The sequence below is a fragment of the Balaenoptera ricei genome, chromosome 6 (assembly GCF_028023285.1).
Source record: "Balaenoptera ricei isolate mBalRic1 chromosome 6, mBalRic1.hap2, whole genome shotgun sequence".
Taxonomy (NCBI): domain Eukaryota; kingdom Metazoa; phylum Chordata; class Mammalia; order Artiodactyla; family Balaenopteridae; genus Balaenoptera; species Balaenoptera ricei.
In genome coordinates this window covers 119,224,003-119,248,329 of record NC_082644.1, presented here as the reverse complement: position 1 = coordinate 119,248,329, position 24,327 = coordinate 119,224,003, and the positions used below count along the sequence as shown (strand labels likewise).

Below are 24,327 nucleotides of genomic sequence, written 5' to 3'. Positions count from 1 at the left end.
CCCAGAAATGGTGGAGTTTAGCTTTCACTGAATTACAGTGACAGTAAGTCGGGGCCCGGAAGAGCCCAGCCCATATCCTGGGTCAAGCCCCCAGCAGTGTGGGGAAGAGACAGATGTGTGGGGGGAATGGGAGCCCCATTTCTTTGGAGCATCGGTATGCATGAGATGGAAATGAAAAACAGAAACGAAAGCAACCCCTCTTTTCTCCTCCACAGCTGGGTTCCTTTCCAAGACTCTCCCACTGGGTCTGATCAGGAGGGGGCGGGGTCCGGGAGCTGCGCTGGGATGTTGCGAAGCGGGAGGAGAAGAAAATGCTGAGTCTCCCACGACCCCCGACAGATGCCAAGTGTCCCCTTTACTTGATTTCAAATGGGGCCTTGAAGAGGGAAAGACGTTGCAGGGGCAGTTACAGGCTGCGTGTGTCTGTGTACGTGTGTGCATGTGTGTATGTGTGTGTGCATGCATGTGTGTGCGTGCGTGTGTGTGTCCACGTGTGTGTGTGTAGGGGAGGGGGTAAGCGCGTGCGCTGTATTGTGTGTAGAAGGGTGTGGGGCGTAGAGCGTGTGTGTTGCGCATGGGGGGGTAGCGTGTGTAGGGTGCAGGTAGGCGTGTAGCAGGTGTGTAACGTGCGTGTCCTGCAGGGGTGTGTAGGGGTGTTATAGGTGAGTGCCTGGGTGTGTGTAGTGTGTCGGTGGGTTTCTGAGTGTGTGTGTCGGGAGTGTGTAGGGTGTGTGGTGAGGTCCTCAGCTTTTTCTGATCTGCCTAGGGGTGGTGGGAGGGTTACATGGCTTGTCCTGGGTGCGTCAATCAACCTTGGGTCTTTTTACCTTGAAGCCCCGGCTGAGGGAGCTCTTTCCTTTTCTCCACTTTCCATCCTAGCCGTTCAGGGCCAGCGCCAGCAACCTCGGTGCCCCTCGGGCCCCTCCCCCAGCAGTTGAGTCCCGGGTCAGGGACGCTCACGGGGATGCAGAGGTTTGGACCACAGGTGGCAGGAAGGGGTCGGGGCAAGGGCTCCGAGAGAGTCCCTTCTGCCCTCAGCTCTGGCTTCCACTGGACAGATCATGAGCTGGCCTAGGTATTCTCTCGGGGCCCTCACTAACGAATGCCACTGGCATTCTGAGCTGGACTTGACTGAGGATGTCAGACCTGCAGCCTGGGAAGAAGAGTCCTGTCCAGTCACCTCATGGTGGCCTGACTCACGGGGGTACTTTCTTCTGTCTGAGCCGTAGGATTGATATGCAGGAGGGGGCTTGACCTGGGGCCCAGGCCTTTGAACAGGAATGCCTCCCCTTCAAGACCAAGGGTGGGCCAGGTGTCCTGGGTGGGGTTGGTGGGGGACCTGGGAGCCTCTCGCCCGTGACCGAGGCTCCCCGCCCACCCCTCGAGCACAGCCGGCCGGCAGGGAATACGTGGATTGAGATTTTAATAACCTCGAGGTCAATGTGAGGACTGCCATCTTTTATGGAAGATTTTCAGAAAAAAAAAAACCACCCGAAACCATGTGGTGTGGCGTTTATGAAATAATGGGATATTCATATCTTGCACTTTGCTAAATTTAGGGTTGACAGGACATTCCGGAGAGGTAGCCCTTGGCAGTAGCTTATACGCAGGGTAAGATGTTAACTGTCAAGCCCAGAAATCAAGCCTGAGGCACCTGACTCAGTGGAGAAAGACTTGAGAGCGCACTGAAAATCTCTCTCCAAGAGGAGGATGAAGGCCGATGGACAGCGTTATCAAGGAGACTTTCAACTTCCAGCAGAACACAGCGGCCGAGATCTGCTCTGAAAAGGCTGCATTTTTGCTCAACCGGCTGGTCAGACCATGTGGGGTTGGAAAAGTGAGTCGATGGCCTACAGGGGGAAAACAGGCGGCAGCCAAACAAAGGCACAGAGCAGAAAACCTGATACAGGAGATGCAGGGGTAGGGCCAGGAAATGCACTGAAGGCAGGGTCTTCCCGCCTCACCCTTCACCCGTGGGCCTGCACGCCGTGTCTGTGTCCGGGAGGGCCCCGGAGGCAGTATCCAGAGGGGTCTGTCATTTGTTTTTGCCGCCAGCAGTGTCTCCCAGCCTCCAATGGGGGAGCACAGCCCGTCCCTGCGAGGGGACCCCTGGTGTTGCCCAGGGCCGTCCGTGCTGGAGGGGGAGGGGACCAGCGAGCCTCCGTGGCCCCGCAGCCTCTGTCTCCCTGGCCCCAGGAGCCCCAGTTGCCAATGTTCAACCTTGATTGAGACACAGAGGGGGTAATGGCCCGGTGTGCGGGTCTGAGCAGCTTCCCCGGGATTGCCCAGCAAGGCAGATCCGTGCAGATGCCAGGCTCCTGGGCAGCGCTTCCAGGGTCCAGAGCGGAGTGACAGACGGGCTAGGGCTCCATCCAGCCCTCAGGTCCCCCCAAAGTGGAGCCACTTCTGGTGCAAGGACAGCCCTCCAGGGAGATTTCATCCTTTGTCCTTTCGCAGCGGTCTCTCGCAGTGGTCATTTCAACCTCCTTTAGGCCTTTAAGTCGTTTCCTTTAAACAAAAAACCCACTTTGTTAATGGAGGCCTTTAAATGTATGTAGAAAGCAGAGAGAATAGGATAAGGAACCTGAAGGGACCCATAACCAGTATAAGGGACCCACGTGAGCTCGTGGTCACCCTCGGTGTGTCTGGAATCCTCCAGGAAGACCCCCCCCCCGCCATCAGGAGTATTTTGAAACAAATCCCAGACGTCAACACGTCTTCTCTTGACTGCTTATTTAATCCATGGGTGGGCTGTGGCGTGGGTGAAGGGAGCCCTGAGAGAAGGGCTGTTTCCCATTGCCACAGGACTTGACTCAGAGCTCGGGAGAACAGTCCAGGTTTGGGGGAATTGGTACTATGCATTCATTCATTCATTCAACGTGTGTTGATTACGTACCTGCCACGTGCAGGACACAATACCAAATGCCCGGGTGTAGCAACGAGCCTGACTTGACAGGGGTCCCTGCTTTCTCCAGTGGGGGGTGAGGGTGGGAATGTAGGCATTAAACAAATACTGCACCAATAATGATTGATTCACAATTGTGGTACGGTCCTCTGAGGAGAAGTGCTAATTTGAGAGCCTGAAGAGAGGGGCTTGTTTTGGTTTTGGCTCGAAGCTGGAGTCCATGTGAGTATCCATCTTCTTCCCCAGTCCTCCGGAAATGTGACCTTGCCCTCCTCCGAATCGCTCAGCACTGCCACGCCTCCCATGTCCTTAGGCCTTTCCAGCCAGGATGTGTTGACTTGTGTTATTGTCTCTCTCAACTCCAGGACCCTGAGCCCCCGAGGGACCGTCTGTCACTTGTGGGGCATCAGTGGGGCCCTCCTCTCTCCCCCGTGCGTGTGTAGTGTGTGTATATGTGCGTGTGTGTATATGTATGTCAATATACATTTAAATTAGACCGTATTATACAAACTGTTTACTTGCTTTTTTCCCATTTGATATTCTGTCCGAGGCCTCTTTCTGAGTCAACATAAATATAAATGATTTTTTAAAGTTTACCTAATATCACATTGCATAGATGTGCATTCTTTATTTAAGCTGTTGTCTACTGACGGACATTTAAAATCGTTTCCGATTGTCACTAATATAAACAGCACTGAAATGGACATCTTTATGTGCACATCTTTGGTCGTATGTGCTGTTGTATCTTAGGTGTAAATTCTTAGGAACGTGATTGCTGGGCCAAAAGGCATGTACATTTTAACTTTTGATGTCAGTTGGGAATTTCCCTCTAGAAATCTTTGCCAACTTAATAGGGGGGAAAAAAAACACCCCAAACCAAAAAGTCTCTTTGTGTTTCTATCTGGTCAGATTTCTTGACCTTAAGTCAGATTTCTTCCAGGCTGAGAAACTGGCTTGGGCAGGTCACTTAAGGCACAATCTTTTTGGGACTTGGTTTCTCAACTTTGAAATGAGGGGGGTGGTCAAAGGGATGACCTACCAGGTCTTTCCCTGTCTGAATCGCCAAGGCTCCGAGCTGCACGAGCAGCCCGCTGTTGCCCCTAGAAGCTCAGTGGCTCAGACGTCCCTCCTGGAGTGCAGCTTGGTTTCCAAACAGCACTGACTATTGAAGAAAACAAATTATTGGCCCAATGCCATTCTCACCACCAAACAACTGAGGCCTTAATGGGCCTGGGGTATCACTGGTCAGCAAACTAATTACCCAGTGGACCTCCTCTCCCAAGGGCAAGCCCGTTTCTCCTAAAGCCAGATTCAAGCTCAGATGCTGGACTTCATGTTTGTAATTTAAGGGTCCCATTTTCTTGCCAGTGGCTTCATCGTAGCCATCTGATGGGAATCTGGGTAAACTTTTAGGAGGAATTAAAACTATATGCACACAGGGACTTCCCTGGTGGCACAGTGGTTAAGAATCTGTCTGCTAATGCAGGGGACATGGGTTTGAGCCCTCGTCCGGGAAGATCCCACATGCCGCAGAGCACCTAAGCCGGTGCACCACAACTACTGAGCCTGTGCACCACAACTACTGAAGCCCACGCACCTAGAGCCCGTGCTCTGCAACAAGAGAAGCCACCGCAATGAGAAGCCCACGCACCACAACTAAAGAAAGCCCACGTGCAGCAATGAAGACCCATCCCTTCAAAAGAGCTCTGATCTGGCAGCTCCCATGAGTTGTCTCCAGGCCCCATAACAGCCAGCGAGGCAGGTGTCCCAGAGGAGGACTCTGAGATTCAGGGAGGTCCCACGGCCGGACCACTGGGCTCTCCGCTCACACTTGCTTGAAGAAAGGAACCCAGGGGAGCTAAGAGCTGAGTTTTTCTGGGTTTTATTCTAAGGAACTCTCATAAAAGCAGCAGTATTTACAAATCTTCCTGCAGCCCCCCACTTAGAGCTCAGCCCACCCACCTTCCCCGTCTGCTGATGGAGAGACTGGGGCTGAGAGAGGGGTGCAGAGAGCGCTTTCTGCCACAGCCGGCCTCTCTCTAATGGGGTGTCGCTGGAAGCTTGCGGCGTCCCTCAGCTACTCAGGTGCCCAGGGACTTGAGGGCACTGTGCTTGTGGGGTCAGCAAAAGATGGTTTCTTTCCTTTTATTTATTATTATTATTTTTTTGTTTTTGGCTGCGCCGCGCGGCTTGCGAGATCTCAGTTCCCCAACCAGATATTGAACCCGGGCCACCGCAGTGAAAGCGCCAAGTCCTAACCACTGGACCACCAGGGAATTACTTTTTTTTTTTTTTTTTTTTGGTTTCCTTTTAGAAATTTAGAAAGCTGGAGCTGTTCACAGCTGGTTTGCACTCAGGGGTCCTCAGCCCAAGCTCTTTGCAGACTTTACAGAAGGTAAAATGTTCTTCACTAGCCACACCCATGGGACCTGGGGACCCCAGCCGGGGTCTCCACTGGCTGATCCCACAAAATAAGCAGTCCTTGTGCAAACGTGGCAGAGCGCATGTTCCAGGACGTACCAGCTCAGGATCCTGAGATCAACCCCCATGCGTTCATTCAATAAATATGCACCAAGGGCCAGCGCATGGTCATTCCCAAGATGGCCCGGGGGTGGCCAGATCCCCTTCCTTCCTGAAGACCTGGCAGGGCCTCCCCACCCCCACTTCCCAGAGATCACTCTGCTCCAGCCACACTGGCCCTTTCTCCATCCCTTCCACGTGCCAAGGTCATTCCAGCCTCAGGGCCTTTGCCAGTGCCACCCCGGACATCCTCCCCAGATCTTCACGGGCTGGACTCACCGTCCAGACCTCGGCCGCTTGTGACCGCAGAGACCATCCTGGACCCAGTCAAACCAGCAGCATCCCATCATTCGGTTTGCTTTCTGCACAGTATTTATGACCCTCTGAGATGGGTATTTATCTGTGCATTGTCTGTCTCGCTGGCTAGAACGTAAAATCCAGGAGGGCAGGGCCCTTGGCTTCTTGTTTGCCGTGTGTGGCAGCGTCAAACCCTTGTCCCTGGACACAGCACAGACGCTGCATAACGCTCCATTGGATGGATCCCTGGGATAGGCTTGTTTTTGTACTAGTTACTATTTCACTGAGAATATCTGTACATGTTTAGGGGTAGACCTGGATTGGGAAGCTCTATGGCAGATTCTTAACCCACATTGTCTTTAATCTGTATTTCTCTTGACAGAAAACATGAGGTTTCTGGATCAGAGAAAAGACCCATTATTTATTCACACAGTAGCCTGAGGGCTGGCTCCCCGCGCCCTGACTCGTCGCAGGGGCCGCTGGTGGGAGCCGGTGTGCCCTGCGTGCGTGGGGAGGGGAGCACGGGGCGGAGGAGCCGAAGCTGTGACAGCTGCCCCTCTGTCCCTCCACACCCCACCCCCCCGCCGCTGCCCTGAATATAAACAGCCCCTGGGGAGTGGGGGCAGGGAGATCAGTAGGTTTACTCCCCCCGGAATGTGAACAGAGGACTGAGGACAGAGGTCCCTAAGTCTCTCCATCTTTAACTGCCCAGGCTTGTTTGAAGTCAACCATCCTTTATCCCAGGAGCCAACTCAGCACACCGTGACCTTGACCTTGGGGAAAACATGAGCGTATTCATGAAACATTGTTTCCTGACATACATCTCCTGAACTGAAAAGTACCAGCCCCCATCTCTGAGTGCCATCTCCCACATGCCTGGAGCTATGCGTCGTGTTGATGCTGTGGTGAGAGGTCCCGGCATCCTCTTTCGGCGGTTGAGGAAACTGAGACTGGGAGAGCCTGCCTGACCCAGTGGAGGTCGGTTGGCACCTAAGGGCAGGGCTGAGACCAGCCCCCGCATTCGTGTGTGCCTCCAGCCCAGCTCCTCCCCCCTCCTCTCTTCTTCTGAGCTCCCCAAAGCCTGGTCGAGTTGGTTTTAACATCTTTGTTTAGTTGCAGTGAAGCTTTGAAAAGGGAGGGCTCCTGTCTATTTATTCCATACCTCCTATCTGCCAGGCACTGTGTTAATCATGGAAAAGCGAGGTGGGCATGGTCCTTTGTCCTCGTGAGAGGCAGCATTACACAAAGAATTAGCCAGAGAGTTAATAACAGGGGTGGCAAGTGAAGGTGAAGAAGCACAGGCGCTAACCCAGCGACGGGCCGTCCAGGGAGCGGACACTCCTCTGGGGCCTGGCCCCGGGCAAGGCATGGGGGAAGGACGCTCTGGATGGAGGGACCGGCACCTTCAAGGGGAGGCGAAGAGCTGGGGGAGAGTCACAGGGAGGGGAGGCAGGACTTGGGCCCTGCAGGGCCCTGTTGACCATGGGAAAGTGTACTGCTCTTATCCCCAGAGCTTTGGGGAGCCATGGCGGGTTTAAGCAGGGAAGGGATGGGATTAGCTGTATCAACTTCTCACTGATCTGTCTTAGCCAAATCTTCTCATTAGAGCAAATTTCCTGCTCTTTCCTAGGGACTGGGGAAGAAAGGCTGGAAGATGTGAGAAAGAACAAAATCAGGGAAATGCAAATGACTTAGATGAGGTTTATGGTTCTTTGGCAACAGGGCAGTAACCCGGCATGTCACAGCCGTGAAGGAAAGCAGTAATTTTTCTGAATCTCTCACCGCCACGTTCACCTGGCTGGGGGCCTTTGGGGAAGTTTCAGTCATGTGCGTCAGGGCCACTTGGCTGACTCACGGAGGGAACCGGGCATCTCCAGAAAAGCCGCTGAGCTGCCCTGTCACTGCAGCTCCAGGAAACCTGCTCGCTGGGGGGGCCCACATTCATAGCAAACAATGGTAATATTTACCAAGTATCTCTGGAAAAATGAGTGCAAAGTGCAGGAAATGCAGTGCAAATTGCTAGAGCGCAGTACATTAGCAACATAGGCCTTTTAATGAATCTGAGAAGAGAGATATAAATTTCAGGAAAATGTCAATTGCAGTAATGTAAACAAGAGGCTTCTCAACATCTCCTTCTCCCTGAGACTCGATTTCAGTCTCTGGTTATAACTAAAGCTGTGATTCTTGAGAGAGATTTGATTCTGAACATCAAGGAGGGGAGAACTGGGGGAAGGGGAAAAGAAGGGGGTTGCTTGTGTATCGTGAATTAGCAGAGAGCCTCGGGGGCACCACTGCCATCCCATTGGAGGAAAACTAAACCTTCCACTGGGGATTGGTATGCTTCCGTGAAAAGTCTTTTTGCTGCAAAAACTGGATCCCTGCGGTTGCAGGGGGATCGGGGAGGGATGCCCACATATCACTGGAGGGCTGGGAGCTACCCTGGCTGCCGATGGGCGTATATCCTGTCAAAGTCAGGGAAAGCTCAGCTCAAGGTCAAGGTCACCCAATGCTTTTCCCTTCTTGAGTGGCCATGTTCCTCCCCTTGCCAGGACCTTGGAGGGTCCTGGGAAACGGGCGCCCACAGCCCTGTCCACCTAAAACGGCCTCTTCACCTGTTCAAATCAGGGTCAAATAAAGTTAGGAAGACCGTGAGCCAAGGCCACGGAGGCTCCCTCACCTTCCTGTTGGCTCAGGCGAGGTGGCCAGGGCGGCCGAGTGACCAGCTGTCTTCTTTTCTCTGCAGTCCCCGACAACATCATCATGAAGGTGCTGAGGCAGCGCCTGGACCAGCAGGACTGCATTGAGAGAGGGTGGGTGCTGCACGGCTTCCCGCGAGACAGGGACCAGGCACGCTTGATGGACGGCATGGGCTACAAGCCCAACAGGTGAGCAGCCCGCTTCCAGCGGGGCCTCGGCCCTGGCCACGCCGCCTCCCTGGAAAAGGTCCCCACCACCAGGCGCTGTCTGTCCAGATCCGGCTGACTGCTGGCAGTTTGCCGGAGCCTTACCACGTTCCGGAAGGGGGGGGAGTGTCTCTTAGTCATTCCCATTGCCACCCACTCGTCCCATTCACCCTGGGAACTAGGAGTCAGGCTTGGGTTCAGATCCTGGCTCGGCCGCTCACCTTGCTGGACCTGAGCGTCTCCTCTGTGAATTGTAATACGCAGCAACCAGTCTTGCCTTCCTCATGGGATTGTGGTGCAAAGCGATCCATGTTTCCTTCTACTGTTTTCACAACTTCCTTTTTTACATTTGGTTCTTTGATGCGTCTGATATTTATTTTGATGTGGGTATGCAGTACAAATCTCTTTTTTTTCCCCCTCAAATGTTGAATATTGTTGAATACTCTGTCCTTCTTCCACTAACGTGAACTTGAGGGCACCCCGCCACAGTAGATATTGTGGAAATAAACAAAGACCTCCTAAATGAAAAAAGCAAAGGCTGTTTAGTCAGAGCTTGCTATATATAGCAAGGGAGTTGGCCCAATCTCAAAGGCAGGCAGAGGGGAGGGAGAGCCTTCTAGTGGGAAAGGTGAGGCTTCAGGGCTTCCCTGAGGGAGGCTGTGGGCCTGGGGAAGCTGGGGGCGGCCAGCTGGAAGCAGGGTGTCCTATGTGCTTGGTTAGGGGAACATATTCAGCTTTCTCTAATTTGGTTCTAAACTGGAAATGGTGGCAAAATTAGGGAAGCTGTTAGTTACTGATCAAGTCCTGGCTCTTTGGGGCTGGTTGCTGCAGAGATGGTGATTGGGTCCTGGGCTGGTGGCTGCAGGGGATAGGTATTTATATATGGTCTGAACACTGTCTGCTCGTAAATACAGTCTCTCTGTACGCTTGGTTGTACTGCTAAACTTTCTATTGTTTCCCACAAGTCTATTTCTGCAGTAGTACCACACTGTTTAACTACTTTAGTTTTATCATGTATTTCAAGTCAGTGCAGGACAAAGCCCTTTCATTACTCTTCTTTATTGTCTATTTTATATGTTTGTTTGTTATTCCAAATGAGCACTATGATAATTTAATCGTGAACTGCCATTGACTTTTAAAAAATATTTTATTTATTTATTTTAGCTGCGCCGGGTCTTAGTTGCAGCATGTGGGATCTTTGTTTCGGCATGCAAACTTTTAGTTGCGGCATGCACGTGGGATCTAGCTCCCTGAGCAGGGATCGAACCCAGGCCCCCTGCATTGGGAGCAAGAAGTCTTACCCACTGGACCACCAGGGGAGTCCCTGCCATTGACATTTTAACTAGAATTGCATTAGGTTTATCACTTGGTCTGTTGCAGTCTATGGCCCTGTCCTCTCTTTGCCCCTTCGTGAAACGACCGACACTTTATTGGGCCCATGCTTTTCATTTTAAGTGCATTTCTAGGTATTATATTACCTGTTGTTCTTCTTGTTGGTGTTGTGATAAGAGGATATTTTCACCCATTTTATTTTCTAACTGGATTTCTCAGGAGTATAAGAAAGATATTGATTTTTCTTATTTGCTTTATACTCCAGCTTCTTACTAGAACTTTCTTACTGTTTCTGATAGTTTTTCAGTTGATTCCCTTGGGCTTTTCAGGGTGATGATCATGTCATCTACAAATATTTATCCTTTTGCCTCTTCCTTTCCAATATTTATATTTTTCATTTTACTCTTTGGTCTAATTACATTGGGCAGTACTTCCAGAACTGAGTCATGATGGACAGGTGTTTTTTTTTTCCTGACCTGAAGGACTGTCCTGCATTCTACCACTAAGGCACTACTGTCATTTGAGGTATATACAGTTTTTATAAAGTTAAAGAAGTATAGCTCTTAGGATTTAAAATATCTGGAGTTGATGCTGAATATTATTCAAAGGCCTTTTTAGCATCTTCTAAGACAAATGGTTTTTTTTCTCTTTTTGATGTATGAATATAATGAATTATGTTAGCAGGTTTTCTAATAATAAGTCAACCTTTCACTTCTAGAATGACTGTCACTTGGTCTTGGTGTGTTATTCTTTCAATATATTGCTTGTGGCAGGTGCAATTTTGATTCCCCATCAAAACTGAGCAGTCCCCCTCCCTGCCATGTCATGCCAGTGAATGTTATATTACATGGCAAAAGGAACTTTGCAGGTGTAATTAAGGTAACTGATCAGTTGGCTTTAAAGTAGGGAGGTCATCCTGAGCGACCTTGATCTTAGTGCAGTTAGGCCTGTACCAGACTTCTGACCTACAGAAATGTAGTATAATAAGTTTGAACTTTTTAAATCAACTAAATTTGTAGTAATTTGTTATAGTAGCAATGGGAAACTAATATACTGTTGGATGATATTGGCTACATTTTTATTTAGATTTTTTGCTTTAATGTGCATATGTAATATGGGTCTGAATTTTTCCTTTTTTTTTTTGTCCTTTGTCAGGCTTATAGTATCAAGGATGTGATCATTTCACAGGTTTTCATTCTTCCCCTGTATCTGGAATAGTTTTTAAAACTTCAACACTAACTGTTCCTTGGAGCTGGCCCTTTGGGGGAGAGGTAGCTTATTAATGATTTGATTTTGTGTTTCCTGCAGTTTTTGCTTTATATGTTTTGGTGCCATGTTATTTAGTTCATAAAGGTTTTTGTCAGCTGTGTGTTCATTGTGCAGTGTCATCTTGATGAAAGCGACTGTCTGTGACAGGACCGTTACTTGTCTCCTCCAACATGAATTTTCCCTTTCCTCCTCAGTAACAAAACATCAGTTTTCAGTAGAGCACGTTGGTGCTGAAATGAAAGACCCCATTTTCCAGCCTCCTTTACAGCTCTGTAGAACCACAGACCTAAGTTCTGGCCAATGAGATATAAGCACAAAATTGTGAGTGTAATTTCCAGAAAACCTGTTTTCGGAGAGCTAACTCAGCTGGAAGGAGGTCTTTTTTGTCCTTTTTGTCTGTTTTGCCTTTCTCTTCTCATTTTGTTTTTCCTAATGTTAATAATCACCTTGTTTCTTCACTTGCCTAGTTTTCTTTGAATCTATTTGCTACTTATTTCTACAGCTTATAATAGCCCCTCAGAACAATATTCCACAAAGTCCATCATATTACGTAAACTGTGAGTTCCAGGTTTTTCTTATTTACTCCCGTTCCTTTCTTGTTTGGACTGCTTTTTCTGTAGGTTCACTGCAGGGCTGTTCCAGGACTTTTCTGCACTGTGATTGAGGGATTCCCTTGGCCTGTCTTCTGAGTTGGGGTCCCTGTTTCCTGAATCACACATCTTCCTCTTTCTCACATACTCCCTTGTTTTAGTGTAGCATACCTTCCAGTTGCTTCTCAAGTTAAAAAGATTGTTTGACAACGGTAGGCTGTCACACCCTCATCACATGTGCTCCAGACTGAAGAAGTTCACACTGAAATTTCATTTATTTCTTTGGTCTGGGTCTCATTTACTCCATCGGACCAAAAATTAATGTGAAAACCCATGTCCTTCAGTTCTGGGAAATTCTCTTGAATTATTTTGTTGATTTTTCTCTATTTTTTTTTTTTTTTTTCTGTTCTCCCTGGAACCCGCTATTTGAGTGTTAGATCTCCTGGACTGGCCTTGTAAATTAAAAGAAAAAAATCTTTTCTCTCTTGTATCCTATGGCTTTTGTTTTTTTTGTGTTTGTGTATGTGTGTGGTTTGCCTTTGTTTTGTTTTGCTCTACTTTCTAGGAGGTTTCCTCAACTTTCTCTTTCAACCCTTTTATTGAATTTCTAACTTCTGCTGCAGTTTTTACTTTTATAACATTCAAGAGGTCTTTTTTTGTCATCTGAATATTACTCTTATAGTTTCTTGATCTTATTTCATGGATTTTTTTTTTAATCTCTTGAAGATGTTAATGGCAAGCTTGTTTTTGCAGGAGGGTAATGAAGAGAGGTTTTTTTCCCCTCCTGCATAGTCTGTTCCTACTGAGTTTTTGTTTGTCTTGGTCTCATTCTTTCTCAGTAGAAAGATGTTGCATTACCCTTGGTTGTTTGCTCACATGTAAGAATGGGAAACTAAAAAACTATTTGGGAGCTCTGAGGGCATAGATGGAGCTCATAGAATTTGTCTTCAGTGTAGGATGAACTATTTGGGCCTTTTGTGCAGAATCCTCCCACCAACTCAACATCTTTAAGTCTTTTCCTCTGGAAATGTCAGATTCCTCAGAGAGGGCTCACCCAATCTCCTGCTGGAGGGTGAAGGTCTGGGGTCCGAGGGAGAAGCAGGACAGTGGGAATTGGGAGGAGGCGAGCAGAGGTCTCACGTACTGCATGCCATATGCATATATGTTTTTAAACCTAATTCCTCTAATTTTGGTACAGACTCAGACTCTCAACTGTGCCCAGCATTCTTCAAGTCCAAGGAGCCTGTATTATATCCTCTCTAGAGAGTAAACCTCCCATTTCTACCGAAGTGGAGGAGGAGCATTCCCTCGGCTGGGTGGAGTGAGGAGAGGATCTGGGGCTTAATCTCTTCTTAAGCAAGTTTAACCAATCGTCCTTATTTTAGCCATCCAGTTTCCGAGTGGACTCTTACCAGCGCTGCTCGCTGCTCAAAAGCCAATAAAGAGGCAAGTTTGGTGGAAAGGAAAGTTTGCTTTATTTCCAATGCTGGCAACCCAGGGGGGAGGGGGGGACTTCTGTCCAAAGGCTGACTCCCTCCTACTGACAGTCAGGGGACAAGAGCTTTTATAGACGGAGGGAGGGCGCTACATGCAGAAACAGCGCAGTCAGCTCTGACAGTCGTCTTGAAACTGGTCCTGTGGTGGTCTTGATCAGCGTCATCTTGATTGTTTTAGGTACAGTTAGTCTTCAGTTGCAGGATTGGTTTGTTCCCATTTCCTTGAGACCAGTTCTCAGAATTGCGGCAGCTTATGTCCCGGCTACAGCCTGGTCATCATGTAGTTCACTTCTTCCACCTGGTGGGGTTTCAGTATCTACAAGACGGCTCACAGGATACGGCTCAGAATATTATCCATAGCCCTTGAGAAGGAACTAAACGTCCTTAACTATGCTTAATGACTAAACTATGATTATTTGTTTGACTGTTTTCTTTGCCTCTGCATTTTCTCACTTCTCTGATTAAACGTATTCGTTGGCTAAAGTTTTTCCACAGACAAAAGGCAGGCGGAGGACATGGGAGGGAAGGACCACAGGGCCCTGCTCCGTTTCAGTACCTCTGCCTGAGCCTTTTGAGGATTTGCCGCTGAGGGCTGGGTTTGTTCTCAGCTTTTCCTACTGCTGACTCGGGATTTGGCTTGCTGACGTCTTGCTGCTTGTTGTCACAGGTCCAGCTGCCTTCCAGCCTCAAAAACACTTGTTTAGTTGCCTTCCCTTCCGCTGTTCTCCCTGTCGTTGCTGGTTAGGTGTTCAGAATCCCTTTCCTGTCAATCTTCTGTCGGGTTTGGGGAGGAAACAGAATGTGGTGCATGTTTCAATGTTCCATTTTTACCCGGAACTCAACCCTTGATTGCTTTGTTGCATTTGCATGTCTCTTACCTTCATTTACTTTGCTTCCTTTATTTTAAGTTGTCACGTAGGGCAGAATGAAATTGGGTTTAACATTTTTTATTCAACCTGCTTGTCTTTTCCTTTCAACAGTTGAATTTATCCCACTTATTTTTTACTTTCATCGCTTTATTTTATGCTTCATCATGGTTTCCTTTGTTTTCCATCTTTTTTTAATGGTCTGTGTTTTCTTTTTTTTTATTTTATTTTATAAATTTATTTATTTATTTTTATTTTTGGCCGCATTGGGTCTTCGTTGCTGAGCGCAGGCTTTCTCTAGTTGTGGTGAGCGGGGGCTACTCTTCATTGTGGTGCGCGGGCTTCTCATTGCGGTGGCTTTTCTTGCTGCAGAGCACGGGCTCCAGGCGCGTGGGCTTCAGTAGTTGTGGCTCGCGGGCTCAGTAGTTGTGGTGCATGGGCTTAGTCGCTCCGTGGCATGTGGGATCTTCCCGGACCAGGGCTCGAATCCATGTCCCCTGCATTGGCAGGCGGATTCTTAACCGCTGCGCCACCAGGGAAGCCCCTTCTTTTTGTTTTATTATTGCTATTGTTGGCTTCTCTCCTCTCCCCCCAAGTTGGTTTCGAAGATAATCTGTTTCTAGTTCTACTACTCTCGTCAAGATGGTTTAATTAAACTTGTATTTCTCAATTTGTCAGTTCTGAAATGAAACAGAGTAATTTGACTCTGTCAATGAAAGATGAAAGAAAAAATGCTCCCATATGTACCACCTCCTCATTCCCCTCCTCCATCCACTCTCCATTTCTGGCAGGCTGGGGCTGTGGGTGGGGAGGGACAGACACATTCTGAAATTTTTTGGCCTCAGTCTATTATACACAGATTATTATTTTTAAGATCACTAAGCTTTTCTTTCTAGAAATATAACAATTACATTCTGTTTTTAGCTGTATTACTGTACTTGTGAAGTTTTCATTCTCTCTTCAACTGGATTCAGATTTCAACACCAGCTGTTTACATGATTCAACCTCTCCATTTATCAGTTTTGATTCATTGTTCATTTGAATGGATTATGTCTTTGAGTCATTTTCAGCAAGGGTACAGACATGCTAAACTTCCTAAATTCTTGCACATTTGAGAATGTCTTTCTGTTAGCTTTATCTGTAAACAGCATCCAGCAAAGTAAAAAATTCTCCCATCACATTTCTTACCCCTCAGCATCCTGTACCATTTCTATACTGTGCTCTGACACCTGTGGGGTTGCAGTAATGTCTGAGGCCAGTGAGATTTTTTTCCATCATAGGTAATGTTCTTCTTATATCTGGATGCTCTCTCTCTCAGTTCATTTACATTCACTAGGCCATGCCTCAGTCTTGGTTCTCTTTATTACCTTTCTCTGGAATATTATGAATCCTTTCCATTTCCATGATTTCAGGAGAATTTTCTTCTAGTACATATATTAATATTTTTCTGGTTCATTCACTTGGTGTGCTTATTCAGGAAGACCAATTACGTGCATGATGGATATTTATTATCTGTTTCCATAATTACAATTTCTTTCTAGTAGCTTTTATCTTTTCCTTTTCTTTTCTGTATTATTTTTCACATCTGTCCTTCATGATAACTTTATTTTTTATCATATTTATTTCTTGTTGCTTCTAATTTATTTTTCATATCTATAATGCTTTTACATTTCCCTTAGTTTTTTCCCTTAACGTTGTCAGTTTTCTTTCATCTCCTTTTAAATTTTATCTCATCCTCTTTTCTTTGATTTCTTGTATTACAGAGTCTGTTCTCTCTAAATTATTTTGAGCACGTTGATAAGGTTTTATCTAAAATGTTCTGCTGTTTCCTAGAGTACTTCTTCTTCCAAAGGGTATTCATTGTCTATGTCTCTCTCTCTCTCTCCCTCTCTCTCTCTCTCTCTCTTTTTTAACTTTTAGGACCCTTATTTGGCAATGTCCATACCTGAGTCCCAAGGTGGGTGTATTTTGCAAATCACTTGTCTTTGAATAGCTCTGTGGTTTGTCTAAGAATAGCATGAGTTGGTTTTAGAAAATAGACAGAAAATTAGTTTTCTCTGACTGTTGTAATAAATTACCACAAACTTAGTGGCTTAAACAGTACACATTTATTGTCTTACAATTCTGTAAGGTTAACATCAGTATGTCAGACAGGCTGCATTCCTTCCTGCAGGCTCTAGGAAGAGTACATTTCCTCCCCTTTTCAGCTTCTAGAGATTGCCCCCAGTCCTTGGATCATTGCCCTCTTCCTCTGTGTTCAAAGACAGCAATGTTGCAACACTTGATCTTCTTCTGTGGCCACATCTCCCTCTGACCAGAGCTGGGAACCGTTCTCAGATTTTAAGGACTCGTGTGATTGGATTGGGTCCACCCAGATAATCTAACCTATCAATGTCCTTAATGTAATCTCATATGCAGATCCCCTTTTCCATGTAAAGTAACATATTCACAGATCCTGGGGGTTAGGAGGTGGACCTCTTGGTGGGGGGCATTATTCTGTCCCTCACGGTTAGATTCTCCTCAATTCTGTCTTAATTATATCCTTGGAGTTGGGTCCGGAGAGCTTCCTCCTAGAAGACTGAAAGGTCTGTTTAGTTCTAGGGCAGCAGGGACCCAGCAGGCAGCCTGAGCATCCTGTCTTTCCACCTGTGTTGACCGGGAATTGCCAGGGGACCACAGTGCTATGAGGCGAAGTTTCCACCCTCCGTTTTCTGGGGATGGAACAGACTTTGGTGTCAATAATTAGCTTCTGAGTAAACTCATCTACCTGAAGATGAAAGGCATCAGGGAAAATGCAAAAACAGTCACTTAAAAGAAGGCTGGGAGCGGGTCATTGAAAAGACATAGGGAGAGAATCTAGTGCTCATTTTTCTGAAACCCGAGGGGAGGAACGCCTCTTTTATTTACCGACCCTGTGCACCATGCCAGGACTGCACGACCAACAGGGGGAGGGCACAGTGTTTATTAAAAGCATCGCAGGGAAGATTATTCAAGAACCTCTTTGATTTAGGGCAGGCTTGCAAGGAAATACTTCTCCATTCACCATGAAGTAAAAAGCAGTTTCTAAAGACTTAGTAAATAATGCCAATTTAATTTATTTGACCCTAAGGCAGAGGACAAGCAGAGAAATAAAAAAGGTATTTGTTTACAACGTAGATTTAATCATATGCCACTGTTTAATCATCCTTCTGTATTTCTCTCCCAATCACTGAGGGTGTATTTTCCCTCCTCTTTCTCATCTCTGACTAATCCATTTCCTCCACCTTAGCTTGCAATTTAGCATTTTTTGTGATTAATTCAGAAAGTAATTTTAGCCATGAACCTTCAAGTCCAGATATAGGCTAAGGAAGAGAGAAACATTCTAAAATGAACCCACCTAGCACTGGGATGAATATCAGGGCTGTAATTCTGGTTCGGTTGTGATGCCAATTATAAAGCACTCTAGCTGTGGTGTTGCTGTTTTTGACACCAGGAGGAAATCTTGACAGAATTATAGCCTAGAAATCAATCTGGGAATACGATACAGAAATCTATAATTCAGATATGAAAACAGTCTACAAAGGCTCTTTTTGTTTTTAGGAGGCTTCAATGAAATTAAATTAAAATAAATTTACATATCTATCAATTTTACTATAAAAATATATTCATACTAGTAAATAGAGTTATTGGGGAAGGGTAAGCTACTCTGTGTATTGGACACAGAAATAGACCCCTCTGGCTTATCAGGGAACAAAGTTATTGTCTCCTTGTCAAATATGAGTCTCTTCTTAGAGATAATAAATGGATAGTGTTCAAATGCCATGTTTTGTTTCACTCCTACCTCATAAACCCATGGCACATAATACTAAATTATATTCCTCTGAGCAGTATCAACCTCCTGGTTCCAAGATCCCACAATGAGGGAAACAAACAAAGTAATTGATGTGTCACAAAGAAGGAGAAAAAGTTATTTGAGAACAAATAAAATGGGCTATAAAGTTTGTTAAAACGTAATAATAATAGTAAAAAAAAAAAAATAGAAGAAGAAGAAGAAAGAAACAAAGAAAGAAGTATCCAAGGCTCCATCCAGAAATCTGCCCTCTGCCTGGCTGTAAAATAATTCATTTCATGCTGCAAGTTTGTAGCACGGTATTTCCTTTTAAAATTAATGTTTACTATGGAGAGGGAGTATAGGATTCTGATTGATGTTGGGAAGTTTGCAGTGTATCAGACAGACTGGTGGGTTTTTTTTGTTTTTTTTTTTTTCCTTTGCATCCTCCCTCACCTTGATGCTGTGAGGAGGGGGCGGGGCGGGCCATGACTTGAACCTCTTCCCCCGACCCGGGCTGTACCGCTGTAGGCCCAGCGGGCAAGGTCCGGGTCACGTCCAACTGCAAGGTCCCAGGTCAGAGCTGCTGCTGCGTCTCTCAGAAATCCCTGGAAAGAGGGTAAAAGGGGGGAACCCTCGCTGAGTCAGTGGCAATGGAATTCAGCAGAATGGTAGCAGAGATTTTATTATTGCTGTTTTCTTTAGTATTTCTCTCTTTCTGTACTCCATTGGACTAAATTTGGGGACTATGAAGAAATCACCCAAGGAAGGTATTTTCGATTAGCTTGTTGTGTCCCAGGTTGTTTTGTGCAAACTGGCAACTGCTCTATAGGTTCCTTTTCGAGTGTGGTGGGTTTTAATTTTTTATTTATTATTATTTCTTAAACTAGACAGTTGTGTGTCCCACATAACTGTGGGAGCCCAGAGGGGTTCGGTTGTCCCTGGGAAAGCAGTGACAGGTCTCCTCTCATTGCACTTGGATCCCAGTTGGTGCTGGGTGTCTTGTTGGCTTTTGCTAAAAGCATAGCCCTTTCGCCCAGGGAACCGGAGAGCAGAGCGGCCGAGGGGACCCAGGCTCGCTGACATGAACTCCCAGCCTGGAGGAGCTGGGACTCCCACACCCAAGTGGAGCCTGCCCGGCGCAAGCCTGGCCCCTCAGACACGTGGGTCTGAAAGCTTTCAGATTTCCTGGGGCCAGACCCTAGAAACAAGCCTCCGCTTAGTGGTCGGAGGCGGCCCAGAATGTTCTGACCAGGCTGCTGCTGCTGGATCCCTTGCTCTCCTCCTCTCCCCTCTGCATCTTCGCATCCAGTTTCTGACTCTGCTCTGCAGTGGTCCTGCCTTGTTTGTCCCTGAGGACACTTCTCCCCTTCCCGGTCCTGCCCCCTCATCTTGGACCCTCATCATCACCCTGACAACAAGAATGATGATAGTGATATCTGGTATCTACCGAGTGCCAATTGTGTGCCTGCTTTGCATCTCCTTTAATCCATTCAATAGCCCCATAAAGTAGGTTGGTTCAGTTAAAGGCATGTGGGCTCAGAGGAGCCGTGTCCCTTGCCCCAGGCCACGTGGAGGAGGCCAGCCGGGACCCCAGCTCTTTGCTCTGAACGGCTCCATCGTGCCCTGAGCATCTATCCTGCTCCCTGGCTTGCTGGCTTGAAAAAACTACAGTTAACCTCAGTTTTCCTGTCTGTCAAATGGAGCAATAACCTCTACCCTTTTAACCTGACAGCACCAGTGCTCTGGAGAGTGAGTGGAATATGTGTGCGTGTGATTTATAATTGGCAAGTGCCGTGGTTGCGGGGGGCTCTATGAGCTGGCTCCGAATATCCCTCCCACAGCTCTTTCTGGGAGGACAGACTCTCTTTCAAAGTGTAGGATATAGTTTTCTCTCCTGTTCTCACATAATGAATTACACACTCTGTGCCCTAAATAGGTGAGCTATTGATTTGCCTACACTTTAAGAAGCATGGAAACATTTATTATAATCGTTACCCATGTGCTTTTGAATTCCTATTACATAAAAAGAGGCGAAAATGGCAAACACTGTTATACTCTGAAGGACGACTGTCAGAGAGTAATTGCTGTATCTGCTCACGGTGGGCTGGTACAAATAACTCATTTCTACTCAAAATATTTTCCCTCTAGTCACAATCTGCTTGCTTTTCTCACCTACAGAAGACATTTTAAAGACTCCCGTTGGTTGGAATTGGGGAAGGTAGCTCCTTGTTCACCAGGCGGTGTGTGGGATGAGAGAGTGGCCCTGAAATAGACAAAGACAAAAATCACCTTTTTGTCTGGAAGGGCCCTGTGGATCCAGGCAAACTGGAAAATTGTGATCAGAGCATTTAACAATGTTGATAAATTATTCTGCTGAATGCTGGTTTGATTTCGTGGGTTCAGCTATGTTAAATTTGAACAATGGAAAATCATGGTATGTTATGAAAGTAAAAACTGAACTGGCATATAGTTAATATGCCAGAGCTCTCTAATTTAATGTAAAAGCTTATTATTTTTTAGTTGCATATGACACTGTGTTTTGGAGGACAGCACAGCGAAACCCTCGGAGAATGGCTTCACCATTTCTGATGTGTTCCAAAGTGAAAAGGATGCTATAATCTCTTAAGAGAACAGCAGTTGGACCAAAGAAAAATTAAAATGCGCAACGAGAGGATTTCTCGCCTCTCCTCTCTCTCTTTCTCTCTCTCTCTTTTTTATTATCACTTGGTCCTTCCAGGAAGCTCTCATATTTCTGCAGCTGATCCTTATGTGGATTAGGGATAATAAACAGCCCATTAATGGAGGCCTGAACTAGGAAATGGAGCTGGAATCAGCAGCAAAATTCAGTGGCTGACTGAGGTTAATAACTCCATTACTCCAGCCCCGTGCCGAGCCGCCCAACGAGCGGGATGTTAGCCTTATCTTACTCCACATTAATTGAGCTAATAGAACCCGGCTGACCCTGCCTTGCTGCCACCATCCGAGAGTTTACCAGACATGGGCTGGAATACATATCATGGACTGTGTGCTCCACGGTGCCTTTTGTTTTTGGAAGAAAGATCTTTCCTAAACATCGGTGAGCCGGAAGTCCCCTCCTAAGAGCAGAGTCGCTGCGCACCTATCCACAGCAGGGTCCCCAACCACTCGGATTCTGTCGCACGAGCGATGGCGTCCATTGGCCCTTCTAGGCAGATGTCCACTTGGGTTCGAGGGCTTTGGGGGAAGTAGCCATTGTCTCAACAAAGTGTCTGGGTTCAAGGGTAAAAAAGAAAGTGTGCATGTGATGGAGGTGGGAGTGGGGGCAGCTCCAGGCCTTGTCTCTTCTGGTTCTTTCTTTCTTTCAACATTCAGCAGCTGTCTCTTTTTCATGCGTCTTTCCCCTTCCTGATAGCTCGACACACGTTTCTGACAATCTTGCTTTGCGGCTCGCTGGTAAGCGGTCCGGGGGCTCTGCGTAACCTTTCTAAGCCTCGGTTTCCTTATCAAATGGGGTGATAACCCAGCCCTTCTTACCTCACCTTTGCTGGATTCATGTACCGTATTTGCTGGGAAAATGCGTATGGGTGGGGCTTAGGAATTAGAAAATGCTCCGTACAACCAAGATGATGTTGTCAACAGATAAATATCGAAACCTGAATTTCCTGCAGCCAGTTGTTATCCTTTCTGCGCTCCAGTTTACTCAACTGAGGACCAGGGACCGTGGCATTGAGGACGTCAGGTCGGGGGTAGGAGGCGGTGATGCGGAAGCACTCTGCACAGAGCCTGGCGTATGTACGAGGGCCTCCGGGTGTGGGAGCCGCATTTATTCCTAATACATTGGGAGCTCGGGGCCTGTGCATGGAGACCAGAGCTTCTGCAAAGCAAGGGCAGACCAGTTCCTCACCAAGGAACTGTGGCCCGGGCTGGCCCCTCGGCTGCTCGGGGCACACTGCTCCCCTCTGGGTGGAGGAAGGTACTTCCTTGTTCACCTGCGATTTGCGGGGCAGAAGATGATCCTGCAGATACACAAAGACAAAACTGCACTTTTGTCAGAGAAGCCAAAGAGCCAGACAAACAGGGAAATCTGAATGCTGGAACAGTCTCGCAGGTCGTGTGGCGGCCGTGAAAAAGCGTGGATCACCTGTCCCCTGTTGTTTTGTAAGATTTAAAGTTTCCTTTTTTTTTCTTTTTTTTGGCTATGCCACATGGCTTGCGGGATCTTAGTTCCCCGACCAGGGATTGAACTCGGGCCCCGGCAGTGAAAACGCCGAGTCCTAACCACTGGACCGCCAGGGAATTCCCTAAAGATTCTTTTGATGGCAGGACACAACCAAATGACACTCAGAGAGATGAAAGGCAGAACTCTGTTACTGACAGCTCCAAACGAGAGGCGGCTGCCACACGGGGCTGGTGCGGGGGCTTCACCCTGGGGCCAGGGTGACCGCAGCTGAGCCGTGGAAGGCATCTTCTGTCTGGCAGGAGGGCAGTTAGCTAGGTTTTGCAGCCTCTTGCTGGATTGGCTAATTTAAATAATTTCGGGGGCTCCGGGGCCTGGGGGCTGTCCCCGGCTGGAGTGTAGGAGTCCCGGAAGGGGAGTGCTTGGAGTGGGGCTTGGCAAACTGCGCAAGAAGGGGACTTGAGGGTTGTGAGCCATGACTTGAAAACTGGGTCGAGACAGCACTTGTGAAATGCCATATCACACCTGTCCTGCTTGGGATGGACTTTGCCCGCCTGTCCTCATTCTGTATTCTTCACCTTTCCGCGGTCGAGGCATACTTTTGGAGACAGCCTTGAAGAGATTAAAACTCAACCCGAAGGTCTTCCGTCCCGGCAACACTTGCATCTCTCCAGCGTCTCTGAAATCTCTGCCATCACCTGCTCCGGCGTCCCGTTCGGGTAAACTGCCTTGTCCTCGCTTTCGCATCCTCTCCCCGCAAGACGTAGGCCATCTTCCCAGGCCACCAGCTCAGTTTCCACCACACTTGTTACACAGCGACTTAGCACATTGCGACAGCACGCGCCGACTGTCCTGGCTCTGAGAGTGAGTGTTGTGCTTCCTTGTAGCAAAAATAAATACTAGCTGGTGATGGGAATTTGGCAGCCTCCTGGGAGGTCGGAGGGGATGCAGGCGGTGGTTCTCAGAGCCGGTGGCTGGGTCACCGGGCCTGGAGTTAGGAAAGGAGGTGCACCCTGGGCCTCCAGCTCAAGACTGTGGCCAGTGGTGGAGTCGGGGCCCCCGGGGCTGGAGCATTTTAATCCTTCGGTAAATAAGGACTGAAGTAGAAAAAGGGAAGTTCTCCCATTATTTTCCCGCCTAGGGACTGTTGACATTTTACCACTTATTTCCAGTGTTTGTGTAAGAAAAAGTCTGGTGAGGATGATCCTGAGCAAATGTGGAAGGTCGGCACCGCTTTTTTTCGAGGGTTAAAACTTAGTTTATGACAGTCTGTTACTAAGGTTTGTCGTCTGTCTTGAAGAGCATGATAGCAATTACTTTTGAAGCAGCGACATCAAAAATGTACCTGACCTTTGAACTCTTTGCCTGCAGCCTCCAGGATCTTGCAGAGTATAAAATATAAAAGTACAGTGAATTCTCAGAAAGAGAGAGCGAGCCCAGACGACCACAGGCTTAGCTCTGCTGTTCCCAACGGGCAGCGGGGACCAGAAGGCACACTGCGTCGTGTGCTGGTGGCAGGAGACTTCAGGGCAGCTGGCAATCCGGGAGCCTAAGAGACGGCCTGTGCTGGGTGATGGAGGGCCTGGGAGTTTAGTCTTTAGGAAGAGACAGGGCACACGTGTAACAAGGGATCTGCGTGGTATTTTCTTGGTTAGTAACGTTGTTAGTTAAAGACTGACACTAACCGTCTTGCCGTAGTATATTGAAACTCAGTGTATTTATTTATTTATTTATTTATTTATTTTGGCTGTGTTGGGTCTTCCTTGCTACGTGCGGGGGCCTCTCCCGCTGCGGAGCACAGGCTCTAGGCGCGTGGGCTTCCGTAGTTGTGGCGCACGGACTTTGTTGCTCCGCGGCACGTGGGATCTTCCCGGACCAGGGCTGGAACCCGTGACCCCTGCATTGGCAGGGGGATTCTTAACCACTGCGCCACCAAGGAAGCCCCTAACTCAGTGTGTATATTAACCGTTAAAATTTTTTTTTCCTAAGAACTTTCTGAGAGCACCCGGTTCTGCCTGGCTGGCTCTCTTGCTGTCTAGGAAGGGGTCCAGGGTGAGTTTGCCACACTCTACTTGAGCACTCTTTCTCCCCAAGTGACACTGCGTAAACGTGTCATTTGGGGAGGAAGTGACAACTTTTCTCAGTTTCCTAGTTTAGTGTCTGATAACCTTCACAGTCAGAA

The 24,327-nt window shown here is 47.6% G+C and overlaps 1 protein-coding gene across 3 annotated transcripts in view; it reads left to right on the top strand.

Moving 5' to 3' along the window:
• The window catches only part of AK8 (adenylate kinase 8), a 132,556-nt gene that overhangs the window by 71,805 nt on the left and 36,424 nt on the right, over positions 1-24,327 (top strand). For all 3 annotated transcript variants that reach the window (XM_059925912.1, XM_059925914.1, XM_059925913.1), the window contains one exon: positions 8,466-8,607. In XM_059925912.1, coding sequence (XP_059781895.1) covers positions 8,466-8,607 — 142 coding nt within the window. The remainder of the gene's footprint in view (positions 1-8,465; positions 8,608-24,327) is intronic.